General features: G+C 38.0%; 1 protein-coding gene across 1 annotated transcript in view; it reads right to left on the reverse strand.

The window, feature by feature from the left end:
- The window catches only part of ABLIM2 (actin binding LIM protein family member 2), a gene marked incomplete at both ends in the record, with an annotated part of 138,176 nt that overhangs the window by 64,931 nt on the left and 46,698 nt on the right, over positions 1–26,547 (reverse strand). Inside the window, 4 exons of the mRNA XM_079534967.1 lie at positions 5,635–5,728; positions 7,069–7,195; positions 11,340–11,455; positions 21,316–21,499. Coding sequence (XP_079391093.1) covers positions 5,635–5,728; positions 7,069–7,195; positions 11,340–11,455; positions 21,316–21,499 — 521 coding nt within the window. The remainder of the gene's footprint in view (positions 1–5,634; positions 5,729–7,068; positions 7,196–11,339; positions 11,456–21,315; positions 21,500–26,547) is intronic.

The raw sequence follows: 26,547 nt of genomic DNA on the forward strand, positions 1-26,547 counted from the left end.
GAGGGAAAGGGAAAAGAATGAGGGTGGGACACAAATAAGGTGAATGAACCCAACATATTGCAATTGGTCTACAGAAAAGGTTAAAAACTAAGATTGACAGTATTTATACGCTTATTGATTATATTTCTAATCATATCTGTTTTAAAGGAAAACATTCAGTTGACAGTTAGCACTCGCCCACCCAAGTTCAGATACAGTGCTGATGATTAACCTGCACTTGCAAACCAGCAGCCCCAGACAAACACACGTAGCAGACCAAAACAGAGACAGCTCTCAAAGTGCAAAATGTCTTGCATCTCAGCAAGCACCAGTCATCGAAAGCTCTAGTTAACGTTTCCTACCTTCAATGGATTCCTTGGACAAGAGCTAATGCTGATTTATTTAGCTGTATCTTTTCCAACAGTTTTCCTTCTTTTCTTGTGATGGAGAGAACTGTCGTGCAGAGCAGTATCTAAGTGAGGATTAGTACAGACACTCAGATCCTTCTGCTGCTCTGACAGCCTTCTCCAGGCTGATCATGCTACAGGAAATACTTCATGCACATAGACAGAATCACTTCTACTGCATGCTTCAGCATTAATGCCTGCATTGTAAGCTGCTGGAGCACCTTTCACACATCACTAGGTTTTGTTGTAAGTGAAACAGCAGGGTAACGGGCATTTCAGAACGAACCATTATTCCACACTGCGGGCAGAAATTCATGCACCCCGCTGTAAAGAATTAGTCTCGTCTATCTACTGTGCTGAGATTTTTGAATAGGGAAAGGGAATTGATTTACAAAGTGGTTGTGGCTGCAAACAGCTCAACCCTAAGGCAAAGCAAAAAGCAAACTACAAAAAAAAAAAAAAAGAATAAAAGATTCATGCTTTAATTAATAAGTCGCTGAGGTGTAACTGCCATTTAATTGACATATACATAATTGACATTTCTAGCCTAATTCCTTTATAGTGCCTTCTGCATTTGTTCCTTCATTTTAAAGCAGCATATGCTTATGATGAATAGATTTTTAAAAATATTGATTATATTTTATAGACATTTACACATACATGGTAAAACAGCAAAATGTTAACTCTTCCTTCCCCCATATGCTGAGTACCATGCTGCCATTTCAGAGGGAACATTTGGATCCATCTTCACGTTTGGCAAGTGATATGGGCATTTTCACCAGCTCAAGTAGGATACATTTATACCACAGCCACAGCTGTAAACCACAGCAAGGTGGTAGACAGAAGTCTTGTCAAGATTTGAAAATATCCCTCTGTCTGCAGCCCAGATCACCAATTTCAGCAGTAATTGGTTTGCATGGAAATAAGCTTCCAGAGGCCTTTCCAGAAATACATAATCCTCCAATATTTTACATTATCAGCTTTTGTGCACATTAAATTCAAAGCAACAGTTTATAGCAGTGGAGAATCATCTTGAGCATGGAGGCCTGCAACTCAGACTGGGCAGAACTGCTGCAGTTGCCTATCTAAGCAATCACATCTGATTTCCTCACAGCCCACAATGTGTTTGCAATCAAAACATCTCCAGAGGCTGTCTTTGGCTGTGAAGGTTTCCTCTAAGGACCTAAGAAATCATTAGTTGAAACAGTAGATGAAGAGAAATACTCCCCAAGTCACTTCTTACAAGGGGCTATCAATGGTAATGAAGCCTTCAGAGCGATCTGTCTCAGGGAAGCAATTTTCTTTAGAAACAGAGAAAAGAGTTACTAGCACTGCCCAAGGTAGTGGTGGGACATCATCCAGAGCACAGCGTCCATCCATGCTGAGATGCACGGATTCTCAGGGGGCAGTGGGTGCGCAGGAGAACTACGAGCATCACAATAAGAGTCTAGAGCTGATTTTCATAGGATAAGAGGAAATGGTGTCAATTTAAAACAGGAGAGATTTGGATTGGATATAAGGAAGAAATTTTTTACAACAAGGTTCATGAGATACTTGCACAGATTGCCCAGAGAGATGGTGGGTGCCCCATCCCTGTAGACATTCAAGGTCAGGCTGGATGGGGCTCTGAGTAAGCTGGTCAAGCTGTAGGTGTCCCTGTTCATCACAGGGGATTTGGACTAGATGGCTGAAGGATATTAAAGGGTCCCTTCAAACTCAAACAATTCTATGATTCTATGATTTTTTAGGAGTAGAGAAGAATTCAGCTTGTTTATTTGTCACGGACATAGATTGATCTGGTCAACTCCGTTGAGCAAAAACAAAACAAAAACAAAAACAAAAACATAGAACCATGACATTATTTTAGCAAAACTGAGGTTGACAGGGACTAATACTGGAAAGTTTTTTTTAGAGATCTTCAATTAAAAGGAAGAACATCAAAAGAGCTAAAAATCAGTCTTTATGAGGAGAACTAGCAACTATGGACTGACCACACACAAACACAGAGATGCTGGAATTAAGATTATTTTTCTAATCATCAGTTACAGAAATCCTGGCAGGATTCCCAGAAGGGAACCAGAATGTGTCACTGTCTGCCAACCAACCCCTCCACACAAAACATCAGCCTCCCCAGCACCTGCACAGGCTGTTCTGAGGGAAAGACAGGAGACAGGGAACCTGCCTCTGACCCCTCCAACCAGAACACAACTAGAGATTGACTGAAGATCATTAAACAAACGCTAAATGTTCTCTGGAATGAAAGGTGTTTGTTCCTCCAGGATCTGAGTTACCATATGAAATACAGAGTATTTTTCTATCAAGGCAATTACACATATTTTATCTATTTTTAAGATATGTTTATTAGCACAAGTTGATAATAAATAACTGCGTATGACATTAAAAAAAGAGAAAATATATATTTTTAGTGCCAAATAGATTGGAACACAACAAAATGGGGAAAAAAGGTTATAAAATCAACAGCTTATTATTTTAATTATTTGCATGAGGTTTGCTATTGCTGGATGGGGAACAGAACTGCAGCAGAAGCTCATGCTCTGTGCTATAGTTATAGCACAAAAAGATAAACCCTAAAGGCTTTCAGTTGCATTGCAGTTTAAGTCAAACTACAAAGTAAACTCCAGCCATATCTTGCCACTGATTTTGGATGGTAGGTTTATCAATATAAGTGATCAGACAAAATCATATAAATTTCTAGGACAGGGGGACAGGGTGGATGTTGCATGAAGCAGTGCTCTTTAGGTTTTCAAACCCAATCTTGTCCAAACAAGCACTGGTGAGAAGATTTTTTGTAAAAATAACTGCAAAAATGTTGCCGTTTAAAGCAATACAATAATTTATGGTCTCTACAAGTCAGCAGTTTAACCTCATTTGTAGCTTTTTCAGTACAAGTTCCTGGGAGACTGAGGAAAAGACAACTTGGACTGAAGAGGAAGACACAAGAAAGAAGTTAGAAACACAGCTATCCTGTGTTTGAGTTTCTTTACTACGTGAAATGGAGCTGGCCCTAAGAAAATGCACAGAATGAAGAACTTAAGTTAACTTAACTTTAGTTAATTAACTAAATCATCACAGTATTTGGCGGGCAGCCTACAATTAATTACCATTAATTCACAATAGTTGACTCTCCCTTCCTCCTCTGCTGAATAAACACTTTAAATGAACTAGTGTTGGAAACGGAGACAGCATTTTAAAATCTGGGCACAGAACAATTGTGGAAGCAGCTGTCCTCCTGACATTATCACAGAAATCAGAGATGGAAAAAATCCTATTAGGTCATATAGTCCCGCCCTTTGTCATTGCAGGATTGTTCCCTAACGTAGATTTTCCAGTGTCTTGTCCAATCTAGTTTTAACATGATCTAAGTGATAGCTTCCAGCAGCTCCCTTGGGGAACTGTTCCTCTGGCTAAGAAGTATCACTGGCAAATCTTTTTCCCCTTTTTATCAGCAATTCACCTTATTATTTCTATGTATTATTTCTATGTCTCTCCAGATTATATTTAAGGCCACAGAAATAAATGCTGAAGTACTGAAAAATACTTCAGGATTCCAAACAATTCTAACAGAAAATGTATACAATGACAAGCAGCCACAGCTACTTTTTGTTTTTGTCCTCCTGACCAGGACATGTACAAGTGTCTCAGCAACCTGACCAGAGACAAACACAGAATGTGATACTGTACAGACAGAAGAGATCAGCCCCAACTTTAAACACTGGAATAAGTCTGCTGTAGGCAAGCAACAAATGACTTAACTGCATTAGCAATGGACATGGTCTCTGTGTTCTTTCAAACTGGTTTGCTTAAGGCGTGAGTTTTAGTCTCTCTTCCTCATGATACAATGTGTGCACTACCTCCTTACTCAGCTACTCTTCACTTCTGACACTACAACTCAGTGACCATTTTAAGTGATCCCTGAGAGAGATTCAGACACTGAATACTAATGTACCCGTTGTAATCCATTGCCTGCTTCAAGCTAACTTCATATTAGCTTTCCTGTACGGAAGTGACACTATCTGATACTGCTGTGATTTTACAGGTTGCAAAAGTCCTCTCTTCTACTTATCTCCTCTCTGTTTTAAAAAAGCTTACAGAATCTGCATCAGTACATTTGGCCACATTTAAATAGCACAGGTTTCAATCAACATTGCTCCCAGCCTTCGTGAGTACCAAAATAATAAGAGTATCAATGCTGACATTTTTTTCAACAGAGGAACGCTGCAAATGAGTGGGGATAGGGGAGAGAATATAAGAAGCCAAATATCCTCCAACCAAAACCTTACCTAGAACTACAATGACCTACATAATCAGGGATGGTCAAATTCCTACAAAATCTTTAAAGAATGAACTTGTCTCAAGTTTATTTTGCTAAGACTGTAACAAAAATAAGGAACCAAACTGTGGGTAAAAATTTTAGCAAGTAAAGAGAGTATTTTTTGTACATATGTTATTAGGAGTTTATTTCCTGAGATTTTATAAAACATTTCATAGAAACAATTGGAAAATGCTTTCCATGCATTAACCAAAACACCTCATGATGCCAACAAATACGGACTCATAGTTCCCTTCGGCTTACCTCTTGATCCCCTCCATAGCTACTACTGTCCACCATTTAGATAATTATTCCGTGCATGACTTCTAGCAGCTTTGGAGGATGCCTGTTGTGACCACTTTCTCTAAACTGTGAAATTGAGTGGAACAAACAGGGATCTGAGGAACCTCTTCCTAACTCCAACTCTGCTAGGGCTCAGTTGGATCACTGCAGACAGACTCAAATTCTATTTAGATCAAAGAACTGTATTTATTTCTGATGCTCAATCAGTTATGTGAAAATCTGGTTTTGAAAAAAGCACCTACGCTAAATAACATCCTTAAGTTTTAGAACAACAAACTCTGAAAAACAAATCTAAAAACCCAATAAAAGCAACAGAATAATATAGCTTATTTTTGGTACAAAAATAAACCTCAAGTTATTCATTTTACTTTTTCATGCATCTGATAATGTATTCACTTCCCACTTCTACTTGAATTTTCTCCAGTACTATATTTACCCATTTAAAAACTTAAATATAAAATTATTAAAAGAAGAAACAGAAAACAATTATAAAAGTCATCCATATGACTTCATAATTAAACTCGTGTTGACAGTCATTTGTGAGCATAGAAATACCTAGCAAAGAGAGAAATTCTCTTTGCATATGTTATGATTTGAGTGACAGATTCTCCTTACCTCAAGCACTCTTCCCGTAATATATTTTTCACAATTGTCACATCTGATACCAAACTTTGCATGATAGTCCGTTTCGCAATATGGAATGCCATCCCTACAGAACAAGGACAGACAACAGAGATTGCTTTACATTGGGTTACAGGTTTTCTGGGAGATTATACAACTAAAATACGTTAACAGTTACAATTGAAAAATATGAAGGATAAGAATCAAAGTCCTAGTGTTTCTTTTTCTAAAAAGTTAAAATCAGGAAACTTAGACAACTTAAAATGAACCAGTCTGTTAATTTAACACTTGGATCACAATTTTACACAATTTTACATTTAGATCATTATATGGGTGAATGAAATTTCTCTGGAAGAACTAGAAATTGTTCTAACATTGTAAAATGTAAATGAAGTATAGTTAAATACATTTAGTGCATTAGTTCATAATATGCTAGAAGAACCCACGATCGGATGGCAAATGCACAGTCTTTTGGGGGCTTTACTTGTGGAAAAGTAAACATTAACTTTATAGTAGACAAATTTGAATGCTAGAGACGAACCAATGAGTTATCACAAAAATCAACTGAATTGATTAAAAAATGGATGTTTCTTCTCTTCAATTTTGTTTGTTTGGGATTTAGCTTATTCAAGAGAGGAGAATGGGATTTGAGACAATGTGAAATCATACTTGGGAACACCCTTTTATTAAATACTGTTTTCTCAGTCTCCAGTGCATGCTGTGAAATTAACTTGTATTAATCCAAATCCAAGGTACTGTTCAAAGTCAGTGAGACGTTGGCTGTGAAGCCCCATCATCTCTGAATCTCTGGGCACTGGTGGTTGAGTTAGCTGTTTAGGAAAATTTTGTCATATCAACATAATTCTCTAATGCAGAAATTAATCCCAGTTGCTTTGGCCAGTGAAAACTCTGTATCTCATCAGACTGATATGAGTGCTGACACAGACTTGGTCTCCGTGTGTGCTTTGTGCTAACTCTTATTGCTGTCATCAAATTCAATCCAAATCTGATAGCACAAGTGTCAAGCAGCACAAAGCCCCAGTATATAACTCTTTAATGAACACTTTAAGATTATTTTTGCTTGTGTAAAACACATGGAAAGGATAATATCTGCTTGTTCACATTACAGCATCACAGATAGCTGTACACAACTAACACAAAGAACAAAGAACACATCTGCAGAGCTTTGAAGCATACTCCACCCAATGGCTTCCTTTAGCACAGCTGCTCTGGTAACTCAAGGTAAATTGACAAATTCTATTTTATTCGTTTGTTTTTCTTTTTTAATTCATTTTAATATGCTTGGTAGTCTTTTATACCTCTCCAAACATTTATGAAGACAAACTAAAGAATATACAACACTGAATTATCCATTTGGTATCAGAAATATGCTGAATAAAACCTTCTGAGCTTCCCCACTCAACTTACTTGCTAATGTACTCCGCGTTCAGTAGCTTGCCACATGTATTGCACTTAAAACAGCCCAAATGCCAGTGTTTGTCCAAGGCAACCAATGACTGCCCATTTTTTATTTCTGAACCACAGCCTCCACAATCTGCAAGAGAGAAAAATCCGATGAGTGCATCACATGCTTTAAACTCTCAAGTAATGATACAAGTTACTGCAGTACAAGAATCAATTTGTGTCTTAGTAACAGCTTGCATGTGCTCTAAAGCTTGCTGCTGACTGCTCAACAATGGATGACAAGCAGTGCTGCTCTAATGTCCCACATGGCATGAATAATCCAAGAAAGAAGCAAAACCTAATAACTTACATTTCTAGTGATATGAATTAAGTTATATTTTAAATTCTTTCTAAAAAATGTGAAGTTTTGCTCATTAAGTTCTAAAGTATTGCAAATCAGCCCAATCAGATTAAAGACAAGAGTAAAATCAACTATTAATACTTTTTTCTTTCCGAGTTTGCTTCCGAGTCTGGCAGTTTAACTCATAATTCAAAATTTTTCCCCAACTGGGGAAAAAAACTCAGCTGAAATTCTGATTTGAACTTCTGTTACCAGGAAAGCTACATAAAAATATGAGAGGCACTACAAGATGTGACATTGAATGCGCAACATGTAAAAATGATGGCTGGCTACATATTCATTATTTATAGAAAATCATACATAATCTGGATACTTTTGACTACACTAGTAAAATATAAAACCACTCTCAGGCACTATGCGTTCATGACCCTGTGTAGAGGAATCCACATGGACATGGAATTTGAAGCTCTATGCTTTACATGAATCCTCAAATACCCTACACAGTCCAGATCACATTCCCTCTTCACTCTCTTCAGTTTCCCATCTGTGTGCAGTTCTCTCACAAAATGTTAGAACATTCAGATTCACAATACATGGAAAACATCAGTGCTAAACTCATTTTAGAATCAATACAATCAGTAATCAATCTAATCTTCTGTTTGATACTATCTAAAACCTTTCTTTTTTTTTTCTTTTGGAGGAGTTCTTCATGTATACCAACAATTTGCTTGGAAAAAGACAAACCCAAAGACACATTAAAGCTTTGTTTAGTGATTCCAGAGAAGAAAAAAAAAACATCTTGCATGGAAGAGAAAATATGCAAAAATCATTAAATAAGATTTATCTAGTTATTACGAAAGAACTCCAAACGTAGGATCTCATTAGAGGACTTAAACAGTCCTCTTAAAAACTTTCTGATTTAAGCTTTTATTTGGTTGATGATGTGATCCTAATGAGACACTCTGTTAGTGCAATTGCAAATATTTAATTTCTGAGCACACAACTATAAAGCATAGATCTTATTTTCCTTTAGTGGATTTGGAATGGATTAAGGGAGAAATAGTATGTCTCTTTATTATCACTCTGTACAGAACCAATACGTGGAAACAGATCAGCACAAAAGCATATGCAGCACAGATCAGAACATTGGAGTTTTGCTAATAAAAGGGAACATTTGGGTATGTGCCTGCATTTAGTCCCATAAGACAATAAATGCTCCAGTATGCATTCTTTAACTGCAATCAGAAAGTTGTGATCTCCTATGCACTAGGATTTTATCTGATAATCTAATTTAATCTTAATGGTTGAATGTTTATTTTGCCAACTTAATACAACACCATGTGACCAGAAGTCATTCAGCTTCCATCTTGCTGAAGCCTGGATGGGCAAAAATGCAGCATTTTGTGGGCTACTGTTTTATTGCTAACTGTCGCTTTCTTTGTTAAATTCCAGGCAAGTAAAAACAAATATTGTGGTTTCTATGCCAACAGTCCCTGTTCGAGTGATGTCCTTGTTTTCCTGTCTTGGTTGTAGCATCCTTTGGTGACTCACCTAATTTCATCCAATAACTCTGCAGTACACATCAATTTACTGATGCACACTGATATTCTCCCCAGAGAACTCTTTCAACATTATCACTGCCACAAGGTGCTTTCACATCTAGCATTTTATAAACTAAACAAACAAGTAGGTTGTTATTTATATAACAATAAAAATTCAAGAGATCAGGCAAAAAGCAAGTATTTGACATTCTTCATTTATTCCAAATGTAATGCACGAAAGAAGTGAAAACCAGAGGAAAATAGAAGGGCTGGTCAGAGAGGGTTGTCTTGCTCAGTGGGTCCCAAGAACTCTAATGAAAGCATTCTTGAACTCAAGATTCAGAGATAAATAGGCTGATGAATAGTTTACATAGTACCTATCAGGCAGTTCTAAGACAAGTATAAAACCAGCATAACAGTGGGTCAGCATATTACTTGGTTGTCCACTTAGTTTGCTAGAGGAGATATTTTCGTGCACTACCAGTCTTCCATAGAAATAGGTAGGTTACTCCAAAAGTAACGCCACCCACTTATTTCCATGGAAACTATAACAGCTTCAAAGGGCACAGTAACACTATTTGATAGAGAAAAGGCTCAGCTACAAAACACTCATTTTCAACACAGTCACCACCATTAGCTGTGCATTTTCAACCACGATGAACAAGAGCCTGCATGCTGCTTGCAGCAAAAGCAGTGGAGATGATCCACTGTCACTGTCACCACCACTGAAACACACCACTTGCTGCCTCATCCAGTGTTTAATCTCCAAAAACATTCAGTAAGCAATGATGAGTGTCAGTGAGTGCCATTTGTTCCACATGGAGAAATTCAGTGACACATCTTTGCATCATGCACACTTCCATGTCAGACACCATCTTGTCAGACTGCCCCTCTGCTGTCAACTGTCACACAGCAACAAAACATAATGGAATACTAATGGGAAGATTCAACCTCTACTTACATCCCATCAACATCTGCCTCTGACACCATGGGCCAACATAATAAAATTGAAAGCATTCCTTGCAGAGTAACTCACTACCAAAGAGAGTTCCCTATCCTAAGGAGGGATTACACCACTTCCAAGGTTCATTCCTTTTGCTATGGATCTGCAAATAAAGAGCTGCTGTACCTGGGAAGGCATGGTGCAGGGATCTGGGAGAACGGAACTGAGGAAATACAACACAAGCAGTCTCTGTAGCATGTGAGAGTAGACAAAGTATATTAAAGGATTCTGCATTACAGATAATCAAATAAACTTGCCCTGTCAGTACTTAACTAGGGAAATAATTTCCATTAAAGTCAAAGCCAGTTTTCCCATAAGAAAAGGAGACAAACAGATAACAGGCTATTAAAGTATGGATCCACAAATGCAGCCAGGCAAGATGGATCATCCTCAGTCATGTATCTAATCCATCTCAAATAAGTGACAAGAGAAAGCACCAAAAAGAGACAACCATTGTCTCTGCTAAAGGAAATGGCGTTAGAAATAGAGGAATCAGTGTAGTGTCTTGCACTGCATTCACAAAGCAGCATTTGCTGACAAAAAGCAGAAGAGAGATGGTGAAAACTACCGTTAAAAGAAAAATCTGGAAGAAAAAAGAAAAAAAAAGTAATTACTGTCTTAAGTGAGGTAAATTCTTACAAAGAAAATAAGCAGTCTAGGTTCTTTCCTCAGTCATGCAAATTCAGCTTGAGGTGATGGCCGTTAAGAACATTTCTGCATTCATCACTTGATTAGATTACTTTTGCTGCTTAATTACTCTTTAGGCTGCGTTTGAATGTTAAAGTATGGCAGCTTCTCATGGACAAATGAACACAGGAAGAAAGTTCAGTGTTCAGTGCTGCAGTGCCACTCTATGCTCAGTTTTGCTAAAAAAAATGTGGTATGAAAATGCTTCTTCTCTGTAGCATTTGTATCTTTTGATAGTACACAGTAGTATGGAGGTCAATACAAATATCTCTGTGGCACATTGTATACACTCCGTGTTGTAGTACTCAGACATTAAATTACATCACTGATGTCTGTTTTCCATGACTGATCCAAATAATGTGATGAAATTTCAACTTGGATTTTATTTCAGCTGCAGTTGGATTAAACCCTTAAATGTATTATAATTTATATTATGCCCTGCTCCAAACATTTCAATTTCCTTCCATTATAATCAAGTGTTTTGAGAGGTTCTGTGTATTATTAATTCTATAATGGCACCGTTTGTGTTTCATTTAAGTATTAGCCTTTCTTAGAAAACTGCTGTATATTTCTTTACATCATATACTATAGTGGTTGACAGCTTCTGTGCAGCATAGCAGTTACAAGTGTCAGTGTAAAACTGGTTCTTTAAACACGTGCAAGCTAGAAAGTAACAAAAGAGCACAGCACAACTCCCACTTACTTCGCAAGTTCTGTACAGGGAAAGAGCCAGTGCTGCTGGAAGGGGGCAGGGAACATTTCTGGCAGATGCACTCTTTGCCATTAAAAGTTACCCGGTCACCTGCAGGGAAAGGCAGCCTGCAACAGAAGGAAAAAAAAAAAAAAGCATACAAGTTACATTCAAATGCCCTTATTGAAGTGAAATGCAATTCCATAATGAAACTCATTATTATACTGATTGCTTTTTCCCCCTTTGACCAGTTCTCATTTACAATATTTCAGCCATTGGAGGCTAAAGTACTGAAGAAACGTATGAAGACTATTGCAAATGCAGATGTTGCAGCTACTTACAAACAGAACCTAAAGACACACACTGAGCACTCCAGTCCAAGGTCTTGTGTATGTAAGAAATGAATCCACAGTAATGGTTGATCACTAACAGGATGAGTTACAGAACAAAAATTAAATTGGAATTACAGGGAGCTGTTATTAAGTTGTTAAAATCCTGCAAGAGGGTGATGATTTTTATACCTTAAAAAAGACAGCATTTGTCCTCCCAGCACTGATCATACCAAAGCCATTCTCTTAACCTACTTACTCAGAAAGCAAGTATCAGTGGGCTCTCAATAGAGAAAATATATCCCTCCTAAAAAACCAAGAGTATATGTCACTTATTTGTTTTATTCTAACAACAGCTCTACTTAGACTTAATTAAATCTTTTTTCCTTTTTCTTTTTGGCCTGGGTTGGAAGGGACCTCAAGCATCATGAATCCAATGCCCCTGCCACAGGCAAGGCCACCAACCTCCCCATTTAATACTAGACCAGGCTGCCCATGGCTCCCTCCAACCTGGCCTTGAACACCTCCAGGGATGGGGCATGGACAACCTCTCTGGGCAACCTGTTCCAGCATCTTACCATTCTCACAGTAAAGAAATCCTATCTTTTAATCCATGCCCTTAAAATAACAAACTCTCTGGCATGGTCTTTGTTGTTCAGGCATGGAAACTGCAAAGGTTTTTCAATTTCTAAGAGCACCAGATGGACAAATCCGTTTATAATTCAGCAAAGGATGGTGAGGATTTATAACCACATTTCACTTCACCCAAAAGCTCAACTAAATCACTAGCAAGATATCAAAGTATGGCTTCAGTGGGGCATAAACATATTACAAGCCTTCTGCCTCCTTATGAAGTATATCTGATCAGATTAATTCATTAACATTTCATTAGAACTCTGTATGACATTCCCCCACAAATGCTATCAAATTTATACTAAATGAGATAATATCTTTGCTACAAAAGCTGCACAATACTGCTTGGTAAGCATAAACGTTATTTAATTACTTATGAAGAGAACAAAAGAAATGTTATCCTTTGTTTTTTTAATATTGTTGCTAAAATCCACCTTAAACCATCTAGATAAGTTTTCAGCAACGTCATCTGTTTTGGATCATGTGTAATACTTTAAAAATTATGAGGACACATGCAGCTTAATTATCATTATATCTTTGCTTTTCATTTATTTTTTTCCCTTCACTAATGACTTATTACTTCAAACAATTTCTTCCTTCTTTCTTACCTACTAAGTAAGGATCATACAAGGAAACAGATCATAGAATGGCCTGGCTTGAAAAAGACCTCAAAGATCATCTAGTTTCAACCCTCCTGCTATGTGCAGGGTTGCCAACCACCAGACCAGGCTGCCCAGAGCCACATCCAGCCTGGATTGAATGCCTCCAGGGATGGGGCATGATTCTGGTACAAAGAGTCCTAGAGCCATGTTAGCACAGACACAGGCGTCCCAAAGTTCCACCTGTTCAACAGAAGACTTTCTATGATGAATTTTACTTTATAACCTGATTAGAAGACAGCACTGTCTCTAGTTATAATGGGTAGAATGTGATGGAACCAAACTGTTCTGGTCAGCAGTAAGTCTGTCCTATCTTGCATCAATCCAGCAACAGCAAGCTAGTATGAAATATTCTTTTTAGGTTGTAACTATTATCCACAATGGATTTTATACTATTTAAAATCATGGAGTCTTCTAATAATAAAAGGGTTTTATGAACATCACTGAGCAGTTGAGATTGGAAAGGATCTCTGGAGGTCGTGTGGTCCAAGCCAGAAGTTTATTCAAGTGTATCACTGTATGGGAACTGCTGAATCACAGCCTGAACCTCTGATTGATCACCTGAGGCAAGCAATGGGTCAACCACAGGAGCACAGGTAAAGGCAATTCACCTGTGTTGCCAGAAGGGGTGGAGCCTGGCTGCACGTCTCCTAGACCTATTTAAGAGCTGACTACCAGTGGGGAAGGATCTCTTCTGGAGATCTGCTCTGCTGGAGTTTTGTAAGTTAGCCCAGGATACAGATAAGCATCCTATCTTTTCTGCTTTGGTGTAATAACTATATAGCTAAGCTCTCTGGTACACCTCATAACTATAACATCTATATATTCATTGATTGTACAATCACAAAGTAATTTTTTTCATGTTTATACAGATGATAAAAATTAAGGACTAATTATTAAAAACTGTCTCAGTAGCAGAGTGATGTAACTCAAATTCTCTCCCAGTTTTCTCCTTCCAGTGCAAAAGACATCATTTAATCATGTATTCACTTCAATTAATTATTACAAAAATCACTTCTATAAACAAACCCTATTGAGTCACTTCAACAAGCACAAGCTAAGGAATTTCAGCTGTTCCAGAACTGAGACAAGAAATAATCAATCTCCTACATGTTTTTAGATATCTCCTTTTAGCTTACAGATACAGGTTTAATAAGACTGCTGGTAATCTACTCAAAATTAAGCCTCCACAAAAAAGATAACCTGCTCCACAGATGCAATAACACAATTACACTTTCACACAACCACCCCCCATTATCTTTCATACTTACACGTCTTTGCATTCCCTGAACAAGATGTTACCATTTGCTATGGTTTTCCATAGTCTTCAATGGCAACAAAGCTGGGAATCAATGAATGACCCACCTGGACTATTGTGTGAGATTTTAGTAAAATTGAAAGCTTTGCACCATTAATCCTAGAAGCAGTGATGCACTGGAAGCCATAAGTGATTTACAGATTTCAAGAAGCATTACTACTACTGAGCATTCTTGTAACTTATATTAGGTGTAGCAGTCAGACAGCAAGTTGATTTATTTTATACCTGATGTAATGGACAAAAATCCAGCTGAGCATCTGCACATAGAAGCCAATCTAAAACAGATGTAGCAAACATAAAATAAAGTATAAGTAGGTACTGATCACTTTGAATGGGTTCATCTATGTTAGGCAATTAGACAATCAGAAGATGCAGTTAAAACTGGAGGAGAATAGAATAACTGATGTCTTATTGCACAAAAACATAGCTGGCAGATGACGCCCACAAAACACATCAGCACTCATACACTTCAGGGGGAGAGTGTGGGAAGGTTTCACTACCCCATTAAACTGGTTTGTTTTCTGAAAGTTTAGTAACTAATCACCAGCATTTCTGTAACATCTGACTTCTCCCTTTCACAAGCTATTCTGCTCCAGGCTTTTGATGCCAGTACAAGTGAAAGCTCAACAGAAGGTGATAACAGACAATTAACGAGGTTTCAGTTTCTGAGCTCTTTAACTTGTGAGCAGGACTATATATAGAACTGTATGTTAAAAACAGTGTATCTGCCTCTTATAATGACATCTCACAGTCAGCCACTGAATATCACCAGGTATGGGATTTAATTAGATACTCATCCTCTTAAAAACATTCAGTGTGATTTTCACAGTTCACTAATCTATTTTTAAAATGAGAATTAAGAGTATCTTTAAAGCAGTTCTTGGAATGATTTGTAAGGTTTTTAGTACATCTCTTATGATTCATTTTCCAACGAATTTGCCTCCAGTATTTGTAGTTGGCAGTGACTGCAGGTGACCAACAAATTATACTGTAAAACATAAACCAACATCAGCCTAATTCAGGGCAACTGCGCTGACACTGAAAGGCCTAGCCCTTGTTTCTTCTTTCTCTGCACCGTGTCTCAGCCTTTGCAGCTGAGGGCAAGTCATTCAAGCTTTGTGGGCCAAAAACATATTCTTTTTTTTTTTTTCCAGAGCTAGCTCATGGCCTTCTGTTCTTTAAGTTGCTGACCTGACTTTGTGGCAGAACTATGAACTGAATTTGATGTAAGAAAATTAACAGAAGCATATGGTCAGGAATGTGGGGAGAGTAGGGCTATCCATTTCAGTAGCAGCCTGCAGTTATGCTGGGTCAAGTATAATGTCAGACTGCAACCTGAGGATCTACAGGATCACACTGTGCTCTGATTCACCTGGTACTTTCACATTCCTCAAGGTTGCTCTGTGTGGCAGAATTTGATCAAGGATGTTAAACCTGATGAGACAAAGTGAGCATTACTTGCTATTTACTGTCTTCATGAAGTTCAGAAAAGGCAAATGCTAAGCCTGTACCTGAGGAAAAATAATCCCATGCATCTTTACATGTTGGGGGTCAATCAGCTGGAAAGTTGCTTTGCAGAGAAAGATATAAGGGACAGTAAGTGGAACCTGAGTCAGTAAGTTGTCCTTCTAGCAAAGAAGATCAGTGACATCCTTGCTTGCTCATTGAGTGGGACGAGGGAAGTGATCTTTCCCTCAGCTCATCATTTGGGAGAGTGCATCTACAACTGTGCATTCAGTTGTGGATTCCTCAGAATAAGACAGATATTGGTGTACTGGAGGGAGGCTGGCAGGGGGGCCTAGGCACAAAGCAGAACCACAGGATGCATAAGGAGGGCTGAAGGAAAAGGACTTGTTTAACCTTAAAGCATGTCCATGTAAGAACAGGACAGTAAGAGTCCTTCAGGAAACACCTTAATATTGATAAATGCCTTTATTTCATGATCAAAATGTCAAGAATAACATTCAATTGGATTTCAAAATTTTGGCATAAATACCCAAATGAAGAACTCTGCTACAAGAGATGCTTTAAGAAGTACCCAGTGCTGCATAAGTGGGAACAAAACTCTTTCAAATTTCATGAACAATAAAAAAGTGAGCAATTAAAAAGGCTTAGCATATTTAGAATGTCTGGGATGAACTGATTTTTTTCATTTTCAGCATTATCTTAATTTCTTAGAAACTCTTCTAAACCATGCCTACGCAATAGTCCTCAAATTCTTCTTGCTAATAGCAGTGTTATGTAGGACTAAAAAAAATGTGTATATATATATATTTTCCAACAAGTTTTCTAAAATTTTATATCTAACTGCTTGGCTATGATTATTTACCTTCTTGAAGATAACAGGAATATAAATTGTTTGTGAGAAGTTTTAGATCTGGATTTGGCAAAAGCTCCTTGAAGAATAGCACAAAAATGCCTCACTCTTCTCTACACATTATTCACCTCTTGGCATGTATTCAACTTCTGCCAACAGACTGTTCCAAGAGAAAACTTTCTAAATTCAGACAAAACACAGGATTTGGATGGTCAAGTTCTGTACAGAAAGCACAAGGCTGTTTGGTTATTAGCTTGAAACATACATGTTAATTTATTATCCAGCTAAGAGTGAAACTGTTCCCTCTTCATCATGTGCTTGTCACAAAAAAAACCCAAAACATCCTGTGTATGACCAATTATAAGAATATAATAAATTAATAACACAGATAACAATTACATACATTTCTCCCACTGGGTGAATAAACAACTCCCATCCCAACTTTATTGATTATATGAACCCATAATACCAAAATGCAGACTGATATGATGTGCACATGTCAGCAAGACTGAAATCCAGTATAGCATCCATGTACAGTATAAGCATATGTCTACATGTAGCAGATATCTTAATATTTCTATATTAGGTATTAACACACTAAGGCTGCTCATGAAAATACCATTTTTAGAAGTATTTCTTTTCATCACAGGTATAAATTCCCATTGCTTTCTGAAACACTCAATTTTCTGGCCTTTTACATACGCTGTTCTGGTGAGATAAGTCTCTGAGTGCTATATAAGAATTCTGTGAACAATTTCAATAGACCTCACTTCCTTAATACAAATAGTCTTAATTATCTCTCTCTTTTTATTTCACTTTTACAAACAGGATTATTCAGAGAAAAGGTAGCCCTCTGTAGGACATAGGTCCTTCCAGTTAATGAAAATTTTTGAATCTATATTATTCTTCTATTCTTTCATGGTTTTAAGCAATACAATCACAAAAACCAACAGCTGCAAACAGTTACACTGACTACAAACAGCTCTGGGAGAAAGCCCTTAAACTATGCCAGCAGAGCAAACACGCAATTCAAACCTGAATTTGTTTAGAAGCCAACTGGTCAGTGCAAGGTAGAGACCATCACATTGCACACTAGGATACAGTGCATTTTTAATAGTCAGCTTCTCATCTATGAATTTCTGAACTGTGGCAGCGCAGGGCAAGAGCATTTGAGTCCCAGCAGATGCCTTAGGGAAGATTTGGGGTTCTGACACACAAGCTTTTTCACAACACAGTGCAGCAGCTTATCAATGCCGCACAGACTACAAGAGGGAATACAGCTCTGTATGACACTGGTTCATGTGGCACTCAAAAGTAGCACTGTCAGTGGCTCCAAAAAGTGAATGGAGCTATGTGGCTGGCATTTTCCCCATCGCTCCAGCTTGCTGCATGCCTCTAAGGTTTTCTCACTGATCTGAATCCAGATATATTTCCTGCTAGTTTCAATTCAAACCTACTCTTCTGTGAAAATAATAAAAAAGGAACCGCTAACATCACTGGTTTGCTACTTGACACAGGAATGTTTCCTTCAGCAGCTACAGAAACACTGGTTACAAAAGTGTTCATTTAAAGTACTTAACAATACTGCAGTGGGTTGAGGACCCTTTTTCATGAGTGCTAAGTACTTTCAGCAACTAAAGTTTACTTATGCTAGTGAAGTTGGTAAGAGCTGTGCTTGGTTCCCATTAGGGCAGGAAAGGTCAGCCACGTTTCAGAAGTGAGAATTCTAACAGAGAGCCTATGTTGAAGTCCAGTTCTAAGGGGTAACGTCAGATGCAGTTTGCATGATCACGTAGCTGCCTTAGATGATGTGGATTTAGTCTGTTATTTAATCTTTCTGCCAATCTGTAAGAAATAAGGACACAAATGGCACACTGGGCACATTCTTCCAAGGAAAGTGCCCAGGAAAAGTGCTTTACAGCACTGTACCCCTCACCAAATGGCTCAAGGTTTTTCATCTGTCTGGCATGTTTCCATTGTTTTTTTATTCATTTTTTAAGGCAAGAAAAACCCACCTACTTCTGTGTCAGCTTAAAACACATGTACTCTACTCACCATATTTTTGCTGACGTATCACTTAATAAAACAAATTCTGCTGTTGATTAGATAGGACATTCTTTCCTATAAAGAACATGAATTACATTTGGCTTGCAAAGACTAGGGTAATTGAAGCAATGATGATTTAAAGAAGTTGAGAAAATGGTCCAGTGTTTTTAATATGCACAGATGATGGGATTCTTCTGCTGATCTATGCCACAAGTCAGTGTTACAACCCCCTTAGGAGACACTAATTGAATCCTGCAACTCAGCTGGATGTTAGCTGGCTCTGATGAAGACAACATGAATTTGTGTATCCTTCAAAGGAAAAAAATGGAAGCAAACCTGGGTCTCTCTAATGAAGTCACACATAGCAACAATTAGAAACTTTATTAGTGGAATAGCTTTTAATCCAATTACTCAGTTACACATGAAGGTTAGAGAATATCTCTGCATTTATTTCTTTATATGAAATGCTATTTTATCAGCAACTTTGTTTCTAAAATTGTTACCTAGATTCAGCACATCTTCATTACATGGGATATTAGTAGCACGCTCCAGTAAGTACTTATATACTTACATATAGCCTTATCCAGTAAGTCTATATACTACAATTCATCTGACATGGATTGTTAGGTACTTACGTAATTCAATTACATGAAAAGTTATTCTGATTTTCCAGGGAAACAAGACAAATTTTAACACAAAACTCTAAACCATCAGCTGAAGGACTGGCTAAATACAGCAAGAAGTTATAACAGCAAATCACTGAAGCCTATGTGAAGTATTAATCTGCTCAGTATAGGCAGAGAATCATCACAGAATGGCTTTGGTAGGAAGAGGCCTTAAAGATCATCTGGTTCCAACCCCCAGCTGTGGGCAGGGTTGCCAACTACTAAATCAGACTCTAGAACAGGCTGCCCATGGCCCCATCCAACCTAGCCTTCAACACCTCTGGGGATGGGGCATCCACAGGTTGTCTGGGTAGCCTTTTCCAGCAAAGGCACATTGCTAGGCCCATGAACTAGCCCTTAATGATGTGGTGACGAATGTCATCACATTTGGCAGGAAAGTAGAATCAATGGGTTTTATTTTCCTCTTAGTCAAAGTATCACCTCACTACATGGAAGACACCAGCACTAATGAGAATTGTAGAAAAGCTGTTACATTGACAGGCTGTGCAATCCACGTTTAACTCATGAGTGTTACAATTAGACACTTAAACCATTCTACCTCCTATTAAATATACATAGATGTTCAGGTTTGTTATCTTTACTCTTCATGTTTGTTTATCCAAAAGGAAAAATCTACTTGTATTTGCAGAATCTGAAGAGACAAAATTTAATCTAACAGAAGCCTGTCAGGCTAGGAGACTTCCTCTTAATACAACTAATTAATTATTTCTGCAATTGGTAGATTCAAGCTACACAGACATCTTGCCATGACACATGGTGTTCTGGAATTTGAAGCAAGCTCTGTTTCTGTATCAGCACAGGAGGACATCTGAGCTCGTCCACCTGATGAACTGGGTAGATTTGGTTGCCATATGGCCACACAGATAGAGATCCTTTGGACTGCCCAAGTATCTGAATACAGCACCAGCAGATACAGCATCTATAACGTGATGCCTTGATGCCCTGTTACTCATAGCACTGCCACCTATACTTTCTCTTACTGTTTGGAGTTGCTTTCACGTGTTGGTACAAGCTCAAATTTGACAGAACCAATTGTTAAAGCAGTCACTTCAAACTATTGCCACAACAGTTCATTTCATGGAATCATAGAATGGCTTGGACTGGAAGGGACCTCAAAGATCATCTATTTCCAACCCTTGGCCATGGGCAGGGTTGCCGACTGCTAGACTAAGCACGAGATCAGGTTGCAGAGAACTCTATCCAATCTAGCTTTGAGCTCTTTCAGCGAGGAGGGCATTCAGAACATCTCTGGGTAGCCTGTTCCTGAAGTTTCCTGAAAATTTAGCATACATAAATTTCTTGCTGAAGTTTGTGCTATTTCTGTAGAAGAAAATTAAGATATAATTCCAATGAACATCAACTGTCTGTACTTCGGAGCCTGCAAAGATTGCCACCCTCACTGGATCACACTAGGAAATGATCTTAGTGACCTCCATCAGGCATCTCATGGAGGGGACATCTTGTGTGCAGTGTCACTTGTCACCTACACTCCTGCTGGAGACTCTTGGTGAAATCCAACACATACACCAATGTTTGTGAGACCACAGCATTTCTGTCCTATTTTAAGTGATAACTGTAATTTCTGGGAAGCAGAACTGTGATATTTTTGTTTAAGTCTACTAATACAGTATCTGCTTGGATTGCCTGGGACACAAGCACTGATATCTTAGTCCTGTGTAAGCTTCAGCCAACAAAACATGAAATAACAGACACCAGAGAAATCAGGATGAATATCTGGGGCAAAATATCTGACTGGAGAGATAAAGGCAGTTTCTCAACTACCTTGAAAACTTCACATATAAAATATCATTAAACAGAAATAAAATTAAAAAATAAAAAAGGTATTCTGAATTTGGATTTTAAAAATCTGCTCTTTAGAAAGCAACAGTTATAATAGAAAGTATAACAATTTTTCATCTATGTGCTATCAGTTTGAATGCCTAGCATTACTTTTTCAAAATCTGTTTTTTAAATGAAATACAACTTCATAGAACACATACCTGCAAACAGCACACACAAAACAGTCTGGGTGATAGGTTTTGCCCAGTGCTGAGACCACTTCTCCCTCAATGAATTCATCACAACTGAAGCACCGTGTGCCATAGAGTCTCTGGTAGTCCAAAGTACAGATGTAGTCTCCCTGTCTCACAAAAAATCCTCCTTGAGCCAGGTCACATCCACAAGCTGCAGGAAGAAAAAAGGCAGACTCAGAAGGCTGAAAAAGGAAAGAGCTCTCTCCAAGATGAAGCTGATCAGCATCAGTTCTTAGCAGAGTGTTTTAGTACTTCAGTACACAGCCTTATGATCACAGAACAATCATGTAGTTGAAAAACCCTGCTTTTACAGTGCTTTTACATCAGTCATCTATTTTGCACACTAATCGTTTAATCTTTGCAAAAATGCTAACTTCAGCGCAGATGCTAGTACAGAGTAAAGTCTTTTAGAGTCAAGTACAGTGCTGACATATACAGTACCTGGATTTAAGAGGTTAAAGGAAATGCATAGAGAGTATAAACCTTCAAAATCCAAAGCACCAATGTTGAAATGAATCATAGAATGGCTTGGGTTGGAAGGGATCTTAAAAAATCACTGAGCTCCAATGCCCTACTATGGGTTGGTTCCCCCTACCAGCTCAGGCTGCTCACAGCCCCATCCAACCTGGCCTTGAGCTCCTCCAGGGATAGGGCATCCACAGCTTTTCTGGGCAGCGTGAGCACAACGTATCATCACGTTCTAGGTAAAGCAGTGTTTCAGAGATTACTATTAAATTGCTTTATAGCCTTCCTGGGTACAAACAGTGCTGAAATACTGCTCCCACTAAGCACGGCGTCTGGTGCGCATGGTAACTGCTTGTAATGTCCATGACAGCTTACAGAATATTTTAAAATAGATCTTATGTTTACTGGGTAAGTGTCATACAGCAAATATGAATTGAAGGGATGTTCACAACTATCTGCTCCTGGTAGAAGTAGAATTTTTAACCCTATCTGTCATTTTATCATTTTAAAGCTGAATGTGTAGGAAAGAGTTAAAGTTGAATAACCAAGTGTTGGTGAGACTTTGCATGAGGCTTTCTCCCTTGCACCCTGCAGACAGGCTGACATTTTGAGATTATAAAATGGGAAAGAGACAACAATCTGGTTGAGGTCACACAGAAGTAGACAGAGTTGCAGAAGATGGCCCCCACCTATACGGATCAAAATATTTGAAAACGTACCAAAATTGACTTAGAAGCAGAACAGAAATTCAAAATGGTGATTTTGTCACTGTAATGACCACCACTTATTTGTTACATGGTTTTTAAAAGTAGTATCTCTATTCATACCAAAGCCTGTTTTCCATACCAGAATCTGCCATCTTGCATCTAAACAATGATAAACAGGTGAATCAGGCATGCTTAAGGCACAAAGTAAAGTATTCACAACAGAAAAAACATAGAAAATATAGGATCCTGTCATCTTTTATTCAAAACCAAATCCAACCACCTGTCTTTTTTTATCACCTTCCTTAATATCACAGGTGGCTCAATGCCATCTTGCCATTTAAATTATAATCTTCCTCTCTGGGAACGGCCCTAAACACTAAGTGACACAAAACAACAATCATGCTGATAATGCTTTAGTATATGACCAAAAAGCTTAGGTTAATTAACTTTTCTTCTTTGTAAACCAAAGTAATTCCAATTACATTGCATTTACCAGTGATAGAAACTATCGGTTGGATATTTTGTATTGCAGTTTGCTCATGGACCTCACTTCACAAACTTAGTATTAGTGAAACAACATTTTTCTTCCTCAACATTACTGGAAGCCCCTCTTAGTAAGGATGTGCTTTTTGTAGACTCCTCATAAATATCACATAGACCTGCTAAGTGTTACAGGTTTCCTTCAGTTGATATATATCACCTACATATGTACTGGCAAGATTTAAAAAAAAAAAAAAAAAAATTAACAAAAAAAAAAGCACAGATCAACTGTGGTTTTAAGATGATGGTGAGCAGTGTGCTGAGCAGACATTAACGATGCAGTAGAACAGTTCTAAACTATATCACACAGCACGTAAACTTGTCAAGTAGACTATGAGTGAAAATATTTAAAGGACATAAATAGACATCTGAACAAATGTGGGTGGTGACAGCCTTCTCTCTAGTGCTACATGGGCCCTGTCTCATCCTGAAAATATGAGGGCTGCTCAGAAAGTAATACCTCCTATTTTTATGTTGTCACCCCAGGACATCAGAAGTGGATGCTTGTAGTATGGCAGTGCAGGATGGCTATTGCTACCTTACTTTTTCCTTACGTTTTCTTGCAGTGTGACAGATGGCAGCAGAACAACAGACAAAATGGCTTCTAGCAAGAAAGAACAGATAAAGCACAAGTGTGCCATGGAGAAAAAATGGCACCCAATGACATTCATCAGTGCTTTCTGAATACTTATAGAGACCAAACAGTGGATGTGAGCACAATGAGAGTTGGACTGCACAAGCAACAATTTTCCCAGCAATACCACCATACCAGCTGGGAAACAGTGGATTGCCTCAGCTGGCACAGGTTTTTGTGAGCACACATGCAGGTTCTTGTCCATCGCTAAGGAAAATGAATAGTTACTGGTGGTGACTATGTTGAAAAACAGTGTTTTGTAGCTGACAATTTTCACTATGAAACAGTGTTATTGTTATTGTGCTCTTTGTAATTGTTGTTTTCTATGGAAATAAATGCAAAGCATTACTTTCAGAGTAACCTATGTATTTTATTTTCCCAAGGGCAGAGATTGCAATCACCTTGACTTCTTACATGTCACTCCATAGCATTAATGCAAAGTGGGGAATTGACAGGCTGGATACCTTGAGACACCAAGAATGAATTTATTTTGAAGACACAATGCGAAATGTCTTCCATGCAAACACTAACAATAACAAAAAATCCTGAGTAGCAGAAGAAGACTTGCAAATATTGGCAGTCACGGGACTACAAGTCATTAATTATTTGAGTAACAAAGAATGCATTGTGCCAAGTAGGTCCTGCAGAGCTAGCTAGTATCAAAAACGCTATACCTTGTGAGACCTCATCTAGCACTTGCTCAGTTATTTTCACAAAAGACTGACTCACACCAGAGCAGGTGTAACCGTGGCTATCAGGATGACATGCAGAAAGAAACTTATTTTAAGAGGTAAGCAGAACTTGGCTTGTTTAGCCTATCAAAACCCACACATTGGGAAACAACTAATACCTCAACATATATCAGGTTCAAACAGAGCAAGCTAAAGAAAAGATGAAGACCTATTTAAACCCAGCAAGAGCACTGGCACGAGAACAAGTGAGGAAACCTTGGCCATGAACAAATGGAGGCTGAAAATAGTAGAAATGTTTCTAACCACCATAGTAAGAAGTTTTTGGAATGGAATAGCATTCCAGTAAGAAAGAAAAAAAGAGGGGAAAAAAAGGCCTTAGATCTCTCTGGCTTCAGAATGATGCCTAAGCAATATTAAATGGAGATTATCAAATATGATTACAACATTCAGGTTTTATTTAAAGTACAAGAGAGATACCACAGGACCACAAAAAGTGTGAGACAAGCTCAGATACTATTAGAATCAGATGTTTATAAGTATAAATACCATCCATGAAATGCAAATATCAACATTTTAAAATATATTTATTTCATTTAATCATTCACTACTGTTTAATTACACAGATGCATCTGGCATCCTCCATGAAACCAGCACTCAGTAAATGTTATGATATAACAAATATATGAACAGTTTTAGTCAGCTATTCCCTCAAAATGCAAAAACTTTCAAGTGCTTGGATTCTATTGTTGAAATGGAAAATACACAGGAAGTAGGGAAAGAGACTCATTCATTATTTATCCCACTGAGAATACTAGCTTCTGTGTATTATCATAATAGAAATACACTGACATAAATAGATTATAATAAAAAAGTATTTGGAAACAATTAGGTCTATAATAAATTGAATTGCTACTACTGGCCAACATACTTTGTGGAGATTTGATATGCTCTTCCGCTCACCCAAGGCTGTTACTTCTGATGTACATCAATATGACTACTGATTCAATTTAGTACAAGAACTTCTTTGCAGAAGAGAATTATAAATTACCTATTTCTTTCATAAACCCAGCTGCTCTTTTGCCAGTAAAAAACCTAAACTGTAAAGATTACAGCTGAAGCAAACTTATGCATGCAATATTGAAGAAAAGTTTTTTTTTAATCATTTCTGCTTTTAAATGAAGACAGGCTTTTCATGCAAGAATGCCACGCTGTAAAATACTTCATTACAGGGAAGAGCTGGGATGAAAAGTTTTCAAACAGGCTTAGCCATGATACAACAGTTTTCTTTCTGTATCGGTAATATCACTTCCAATACAAGTTTTTCAGTGTCTCGGCATTCCAAAATCATGTTATAAAGTCTTGTTTCCCCTTAATTTAAATTCTCGTCAATAATGATTAGTTTCTCTAGAATTTCCTCTAAAATAGTTCACCATAAGCAAAAATTCTAAATGAGAAAGGCCATTAATGGTTTTGTCTGTTTTGGTTTTTTTTGCACAGAAATATGAGCAGAGTGGGCTTATGGCCTTTTGCAAGATGAGAGAAACAGACCCATTACCCTTCACTTCAGTGCAATGCCATTCCCCTATCCTGCTGCTTATGTGGGCAGGGAGCCCCTCCCATCCTGGGCTGTTCCTGCAAAATACCTGCAGAAATGAAAAATCAGGGAAAGAAAACCTGAAGGGAAACCTGGAGGATGTTTGAGGAGCACATTCAAAAGCAACTACTCTTCTTGGAGAGGAAATCGGTGTTATGTCACAGATCCACTCCCACCCAACACTTGTCATCCAAAATGAGTATCTGGAGGTAGGGTTATTTAAAACCTAGAAGCAGCTTCACACTATTATAGAAGTTCTTAGTAAAGCAAGGAAAGCATTGCAAACACAGCACTTGAAATAAAAAGAAAGAAACACTGAGAAACTAACCTGCTTTGAGTGAAATGTAACACCAAGACAGGGCAATACCCCATGCTGAGTGACTCCGTGGCCCTCATGCTGAGGGACATGATGGCAGTGATTTGATGGTTGGACTAAACAGCCTTAAAGGTCTTTTCCAACCTTAATGATTCTATGCTGAACAATCACTGGCTTCAGGAGCAATTTTTAAGTACTGAATAAATAAGCATCTGTCTCTTGTGAGGTATTTGGCAGCCATCCATCACCAG

This window comes from Tetrao urogallus, assembly GCF_951394365.1.
Source record: "Tetrao urogallus genome assembly, chromosome: 4".
Classification (NCBI taxonomy): domain Eukaryota; kingdom Metazoa; phylum Chordata; class Aves; order Galliformes; family Phasianidae; genus Tetrao; species Tetrao urogallus.